The sequence below is a fragment of the Pristiophorus japonicus genome, chromosome 6 (genome assembly GCF_044704955.1).
Source record: "Pristiophorus japonicus isolate sPriJap1 chromosome 6, sPriJap1.hap1, whole genome shotgun sequence".
Taxonomy (NCBI): domain Eukaryota; kingdom Metazoa; phylum Chordata; class Chondrichthyes; family Pristiophoridae; genus Pristiophorus; species Pristiophorus japonicus.
In genome coordinates, this window is record NC_091982.1 from 102367838 (window position 1) to 102375958 (window position 8121).

Consider the following 8121-nt stretch of genomic DNA (forward strand, 5'->3'; position numbering starts at 1 on the left):
TTGTTAGGTACACATACAACTGATTGGGGGTCGCCCACTACTTTGGCTTGCTGTGCAACACACCCGACCCTGTGAGAAAGCACATCACTTGTTACAAGTACTTTGTCAGATACATATACGACTGGTTGGTGTTCGCCCGCTACTTTAGCTTGTAAGATCCCCTGACTCCATATAATAGTACATCATTGGCTGAGAAAGACTGCTCATGGGTTACATAGTGCAAACAACTTATTAGAACGTAGTGGGTTCTTGGCCTTCTCAGTGGTCGCCCCTTTACCTTTGCCCCAAACCCAGTCGTCTTCCTTGCTGGGCGACACATTCCCCCGTTCCGTTGCGGTGACCTCCCGTGGTCCGGACGCCCTCGTCCGTGTCCGTGATGCCGACTGCCACGATCTCCCCCTCCAGGGATTTGGCCTCTGGCGTCGGGGAGACTCATTCGGATCGTTTTGGCTGGAGTCCCACTCTATGGTTGACCTGGAGCCTCTTCCATTGTCGTGAAAAGGTCGTCGGCTTTGGGTGGTGGGTACCGCGTCTGTACCGCTGCTCGGTTGATCTTCACCTCATGGTCATGATGAGTGGCCTGTGCCTTGGGGATCTGCAAATGGATCTGCACGTTGATGCCTGGTTCAGCTGAAGGTGGGGGTTTGCTCAGCCTTTGAGAAGGGGAGATGACGTTCGCCAGAGAAGGTACGTAGAGGTCTTCCCAGTTCCATCGAATCTTCCCGATCCACCTTCTACCAAGCAGCGTTGGCCCATCACCTGAAACAATCCACAGTGGTAAGTCGTGCACCACTCCCTCATGGGATACTCTTTTGTCCGCACTACCAATAACTGTTATCAGTTCCTTGGTGTAGGTGCGCAGCTTTGCCTGAATTGGGATCAGCTTGGCTAGCTGTGCTTTGTCGCCCCAAAGCCCCTCGAATGCCTTCTGGCTCATAACTGATTGACTCGCCCCCGTATCTAGTTCCATGGAGACTGGAGAGCCGTTAAGTTTAACTTTTAACATTATCGGAGGGCTTTTGGTGGTGAAGGTGTGTATCCCATATACTTCTTCATCCTCAGGTTGAGTTGCGCCTCCTGCTCGTTCAGCGCGATCCTCGCTGGATCGGTCGTCCTCTCCTGATTCTGCCACGTGGTGAGTCAGTGGTAGTTTGCACATTCGCTGGAGGTGACCCATTGTTCCACAGCCCTTGCACACAGGGCTTGAATCGACATTGATGAGCTCTATGACTGCCCCCGCAGCGCCAACATGGTGCTAATGGATATGCATTCACGCCCCACGGCGGACTAGGAGTCACTCTAAGCCTAGGTCTGGCCTCTGCAGTCGTGTGGGCCCTGTCCTGTACCGTTCTGCCTGCTGAAAACATTATTTTATGCACAGTACTTGCCGGTGAGCTTCGATTCTGTGAAGATATCTGTTTCGTGTTATCGCTCGTGGATATGAAGGCTTAGACTATCGTGATGGCTTTGCTCAGATCTAGGGATTCGGCAGACAGCAGTTTGCGAAGAATGACCTCGTGGCCAATTCCAAGCACGACAAAGTCCCGCAACATTTCCCCCAAGGATCCTGCAAAATCACTGTCCCGCAAGGCGTCTTAGGTCAGCGACAAAACTCGCCACGTTCTGGCCCTCGGAGCGATTGTGTGTTTAAAAGCGATACCTGGCCATTAAGATGCTCTCCTTTGGCTTGAGGTGTTCCCTAACCAGCATACACAGCTTTGTGTAAGACTTGTCCGTTGGTTTGACCGGTGCCAGCAAATTTTTGAGCAGGCCACATACGGTGAGGAGAATCGCCCTGCGCTTGATCGCCGTCTCAGCCTTGTCCAATTCATTGGCCACGAAGTACTGGTCGAGGCGCTCAACGAGGCGCTTCCAATCATCACCCTCAACAAATCTCAAGAATACCAACGGCAGCCATTACCACGTGAAAGTTCGTGATCAGTTACTCGTCGTCAATTTGTTACTTTCAGATTAAATCCACAGGACTGTATCGCAAGCTCAAGCTTTGTGACCTTGGTCTTTTTATTCAGACTCCAGAGTGGAGAAGCAGCATGGTGAATCACCTTTTATACCTGCTTACCCCAGGGTGCACAGGTGACCCTTGGGTCTCCCACAGGTGTGCCCCCTAGTGGCAAGTCTTACATTTTGGTGAGGTTTACATATATACATAACAGACTCGATGGGCCTATACTAAAGAATGTGGAGGATAAATTGCCTTGGAAAAGATATCTCTGGACCAATTTTAGATAACCTAACCTTAATTGGCTTTTGCATAAGTAGAATGCCGCACACATCCTGGTAAGGTTACAATACAGCACTAATTCGGTGAGTGAGTGAGTTTGTTGCTTGTGTTAAAACAATTGAGTCCACTTGTGAAGTGTTTTTTTTTATATGGGTGCAACGTACCAAATCCGGAACTCCGAAAACTGGAATTGTCCAAAAAAACGGACATTTTACACATAGCTGATGGAGTCGTCTGGAATCCGGAATTATTGTCTGAACACCAGATGTAAAGTTGGGTGGGAAAGCAAAATGTGAGGAGGACACAATTGGCAAAGGGATATAGACAGGCTAAGTAAGTGGGCAAAAATTTGGCAGATGGAGTATAATGTGGGAAAGTGTGAGGTTATCCACTTTGGCAGAAATAGAAAAGCAAATTATAATTTAAATGGAGAAAAATTGCAAAGTGCTGCAGTATAGAGAGACCTGGGTGTCCTTGTGCATGAAGCACACACAGTTAGTATGCAAGGACAGCAAGTAATCAGGAAGGCAAATGGAATGTTGGCCTTTATTGCAAGGGGGATAGAGTATAAAAGCAGAGAAGTCCTGCTACAACTGTACAGGGTATTGGTGAAGCCACACCTAGAGTATTGCGTACAGTTTTGGTCTCTGTATTTAAGGAAAGACATACTTGCATTGGAGACTGTTCAGAGAAGGTTCACTCGATTGCTTCCGGAGATGAGGGGGTTGACTTATGAGGATAGGTTGGGCCTGTACACATTGGAGTTCAGAAGAATGAGAGGTGATCTTATTGAAACTTAGAAGATAATGAGGGGGCTCACCAATGTGGATGCAGAGAGAATTTTCCACTCGTAGGGGAAAGTAAAACTAGGGGACTTGGTCTTAGTTTTAAATGGGCGGCCCCTTATTCTGAGATGAGAAGAAATTTCTTGAGGGTTGTAAATCTATGGAATTCTCTGCCCCAGAGAGCTCTGGAGGCTGAGTCATTGAATATATTTAAGGCCGAGATAGATTTTTGAGCGATAAGGGAATAAAGGGTTATGGGGAGCGGGCAGGTAAGTGGAGCTGATTCCATGATCAGATCAGCCATGATCTTATTGAATGGCGGAGCAGGCTCAAGGGGCCAAATGGCCGACTCCTGCTCCGATTTCTTATGTTATTTTTGAGGCAAAATCCGGCACGGATTTGGTCGAGGATTCTGGATTTCAGACAAGAAAATCGTCTGAAATCTGGAATTCTCAACCGAATCCGTGCCTGATTTCAGGTTTTGCTGGATTTCAGACCATGCCGATCAAAACCCGGCACGATTTGGTTGAGGATTCTGGATTTTGGACATTGTCTCCAGTACAAAGTACAATGTGGTATTTTCAGTTTGCAATATTGGGAAGTTGTGCAGAGGAACTTTCTGTGCCTGAATCCATGAACATAAGGCATAATATGGTCTTGCAAGACTATCAACATGATTGGGCATAGTAGTCTTAACGTACATTTTGTATCATTGACATCCTTTATAAACTTGTAAATCGTACTGTAAGTTAATTAAATACTATTGCCTGGACATACCTGATGCAGTTTATTCTGTTAATATAGGTCTTGGTATTGTAGAGGATTTGGCCAAGGTAAATCGCCGTAGTAATGCTAAGCTGATAAATATGTGTCAGAATCTTCAAGCTGAGTTTTCCAGTCTACTCGGAGATGATGGTGTATTTTTATACCCATCCCATCCAAAAATTGCACCCAGACACCATCACCCTAAACTGATGCCTTTCAACTTTGCATACACAGGTAAGTAGCACACAAAGTTGAATACTTTTTAAACTTAAATCTTAAATATTATTAATCTTAAATCGTAAATGTTTTAAATCTTTTATTATAAAGAAAAGTGTTTTTACAGCTTTACTTGCCAATTAACAAATTAAAACACACAATTCAAAAGTTTTGGTAGTTATTGTGATCTTCAGCATCCCTTTAGGAATCTATTGTACTTGGTCTGAAATAAGTCAATTTAAAGTGTGCAGTGCATAATTTACAACTTCCTTCAAAATCTACAGATACTATTGGCAGATACTGAGGCAATTAATTTGGCAAATTGGCAACTTCAAACTTGTGTAGTTCACCTTCATTGGTCAAATAATTATTTTTATGCACATTTGACATTTTTAATTTTGCTGGCATCATGTTTGGATTCAAGCGTTACTCGAAGTGCCAAAATATATTTCACAATGAGCTATTCTTGGTTTTTGCCATGTTTCAAGTTGAAGCACAGTGTGACTTCCTGCCTTATCCTTTCTATCAGCTTCTCAGTGTCCGGAGTGACCCTTGATCATTTAAAGGCCATTTTGAAAGACATGTGCCACCAAATTGGTAATTTGGGAAGTCTCTAATTCAGCTTGTTGAATTGACTCAACCTGGTTCGTTAGAATCAATACTTCCTGATTTCATGACTCGTCTGTACTATTGGATACAGAGTGGTAGCCCAGTAATATCTGTGGAAGTTGGTTATAGTCTTTGACCCTGAAAGCTTTCCATTGAGGATTTAACAGGAACATGCTGGCTCATTGACACAAATAAGTATAGATGAAGGAGCCGACTCAACCCATCTAGGTTATCTTTCTATAGAAGCCAATGGTGCTCCTACCCCTCTCATTATCGAGCAGCCTCTTGAATGATTCCAGAGCTTTTGTATCCAGTACCCCATCTGGAAGGTTATTCCAAGTGATATTTGCTCTCTGCTTGAAGTGCTTCCTGGTCCTAAACTTCTCAGCAGTTTGCACATATGTTCCCTTGTCCTGTAGTTGCAGTTTAACTTGAAATAGTTCTTTAAATTAATGTTTTCTAAGGGGGTTGGCATCTTGAATTATGATGGCATAACTTTTTGTCAGCAGTGTTAGTAATACTTAACATAATTCTATTTAATAAATATTATTTGGTAGCACAAGTATTAGTAGTAATGTTTAAACTCTTAAGTTTAAGAACTTAACATAAATGTCAGGGATGAGAAAGGGCCAAAAGGCAACATCAAACGTCATCTCTGTAATGCATTAATTCCACCATCATGGCATCTAGTTGTATTTTGAATATCTATAATGGGTCATGAATTGTGGCCTCTCCGGGTGCATACGATGTGCACGCGCACCCGAAGAGGCCTCCAAATGCCAGTTCCCCGATGCACACATGCCAAGAATCAGCATTTTGCGATCTGTCGTTGCACGCATCCCCGGGAGAAGAACATTTGCGCGCAGAGATTTGGGCTATTTGCCCAACTCCTGCCCAGCGAATGTACTTCAAACTCTTACGCCTGGTAAAAGCAGGCGTATAGCTGACTTTTACCTGCGTCAGAGTTTTAAAACATAGAAAAAATTAATTTTAGCACTAATTTTTATATTTTAAAAACCCTGTCCATTTAAGTTAAGTTTATTTTTATCCCTATTGAAACATACATTTTTTTAAAATATTTTGTTTTCTAAAACATTTAATTAAATTCAATTTCAATTAATTTTAAATATGTGAGGTGTTTGTGTTTGTGTTTTTGGAGGTTTTCTCATTGATAGTAACGGGATCTCGTACAAATGGAGCTCCCATTATTATCAGTGAGAATACTCCATGTTCATTGGTCCAGGTCCATGTGATCCCAGGTTGCGCTTACGTTCCTGGGCTGCGTGGGCCCCTGCGCTGGACTGCACATCTAGGCCTCGGACTGCAAGGCTACGTTTCTCCGGGACCACCAGGTACTCTTGGAAAAACAATCCCTGTCAGAGGCGTCTGCCGCAGGAAGCCTTCGACCGAAATTTTCGAGCCATTCTTTTTGCCTTGTTTGATGATTGCAGACATTTTTAGGTTTTCACTAACTTCCATTTGTTTTCCAATCCTATTTTCTGGGTGTATTAAGAAATAATAATCTGGGTAAGCTTCATTTACAAGCCATTTAATAATGACTTAATATGTTTAACTTCATGTTCCAGCTATTTTTAATGTGATTGGACTGCCAGTGACCCAGTGTCCCCTCGGGTTGAGCAAAGATGGGCTGCCTCTTGGAATTCAGCTTGTAGCTAATCACCATAATGACCATCTCTGTCTAGGTGTGGCTCAACATTTAGAGAGTGCCTTCGGTGGATGGCGAAATCCAGGAGCACCCTGAATATATTTCAAATTAATCTGATTCCTGCTTCAACAAATATAGGACTTTTTCTTTTGTATCCACTGTTACTTTTAATTAATGATGGAGAGCTGTGATTCAAGTGTGTGTGTATATACACCAAGTTGCAGTATTTCTTGGAGATTATCACTTTTTTTCCAAACAATCCATAGTAATGTGAAATATAGTTTTGAAAGATAGCACTGTTGCTTGTAGTTATACTTCCCTCCAATATATTTGCACTTTTTTTTATTAACAATTTAACTGATTAAGTCTGTACATTATATAGAACAATTTCTCTGACTGTTAATGGTGTAAAATTGTGTATAATCATTAGCTTAATTCTATGAATAACACGCAGATAAAATTAATCTAGCGTGATCAAGGTTTTAACAAAAGTTTCCTTCTGAGAAAGAATGTGTGACTTTAGAATAATTTGTTCTACCTTTTCTGGTGTACTAAATTATTTCCTGCTGATTTGTCATTTTTTTAAAAGTGCACATTTTTCTTTAACCACCAACTTCTGTAATCAATTTCAAGTGGGTATTTTTTTTGTGTAATTAACCTGTGCAATTCAGTAGAACTAAGTGTTTTTCACACTGCTGTTTTTCATTGTGGCTCAATAATAGTTGTAAAATTGTGAGTGATGTTGTCCCTTCTGATTAAATAAATCTAGGGCAGGTGCACTATTATAATTCGATTGAACAAACTACTTGATTGAAATTGTGGAAATCTTGAGCATGTACCATCATGGCATTCCACTATTAACTCTATACACTGATGTGTAACAAAGTTTTGAAATGTAAATTTTAATATATATATATATATTCGGATGGCCAGTTTATATAATTTGTAATCAATAAAGATACTTTAAATGGCGTGCGTTAAAGGTGTTTCTGCATTCTTGCTTTGATGAAATCTCAGTTAATCATAACTAGGTCTTACATTGAGGTACACTTGACGTTAAGCCACACTTTTGGAAGTTTAACGAGCAAGGTTATATGAAACTTCTCAATTACAGAAGGTCAGCTGGTTGTCACTGCTCAGTATTCTGCATTACCTGCTATGCTGTTTCCCTTCACAATACTAGAGATACAAAATAACACAATATATTTTGTATAAATGTATTGCGCTCCTAATTAACTCCTTTTAAAAAGGTAATAAAGGGTGAACAGAAGAGACATTGATAAGGTAGAAACTTAGAAATATACAAGATAGATAAAATTGGAAAAGCTTATTGCGATCTATCTGGCCAGTCCCAAAGTTCACAAAAATATCTTGCTATAATCTGTTTTATAGGTTTTGGCATAAATGATAAAATACTCCATGAAACAGCTGAAGGCTCTATTGTGTCAGCCAGTGGTTCAGTTGGTAGCACCCTTGCCTCTGAGTCAGAAGGTTGTGAGAATACTGGCAAAGTCTCCACTTCACATTCTAACTAACCTGAAACATAATTAATTCATATTATTAATTGTAGATTACAGATTTCATTATGTAATTGTTGCACTTATAATCATACTTGTAAAGCTGTTGTGAAATGCGGGTAGCCCCAGTTTTGGAGGTAAGATGGAGGAAAACAAAGGCTCGTGGATTTTGACCACAATTTAAAAAGACCATTTCAGCATTTTTCAAAAGAATAGCTGCCTGTAATGCAAGGCCAGCCTGGCAAGATTCCGGAGACCCTGATAAGGGACAAAGACTAAGTCATAGCGAAGCCATAACAAAATCATAACTCTTCACTTCAC

General features: G+C 41.5%; 1 protein-coding gene across 1 annotated transcript in view; it reads left to right on the plus strand.

Annotated features, from left to right (window-relative positions):
• The window catches only part of LOC139265192 (fatty-acid amide hydrolase 2-like), a 70702-nt gene extending 63452 nt beyond the window's left edge, over positions 1 to 7250 (plus strand). Inside the window, exons 10-11 of the mRNA XM_070882117.1 lie at positions 3832 to 4026; positions 6204 to 7250. Coding sequence (XP_070738218.1) covers positions 3832 to 4026; positions 6204 to 6379 — 371 coding nt within the window. The 3' untranslated portion in view covers positions 6380 to 7250. The remainder of the gene's footprint in view (positions 1 to 3831; positions 4027 to 6203) is intronic.
• The last annotated feature ends 871 nt before the right edge of the window (positions 7251 to 8121 follow it).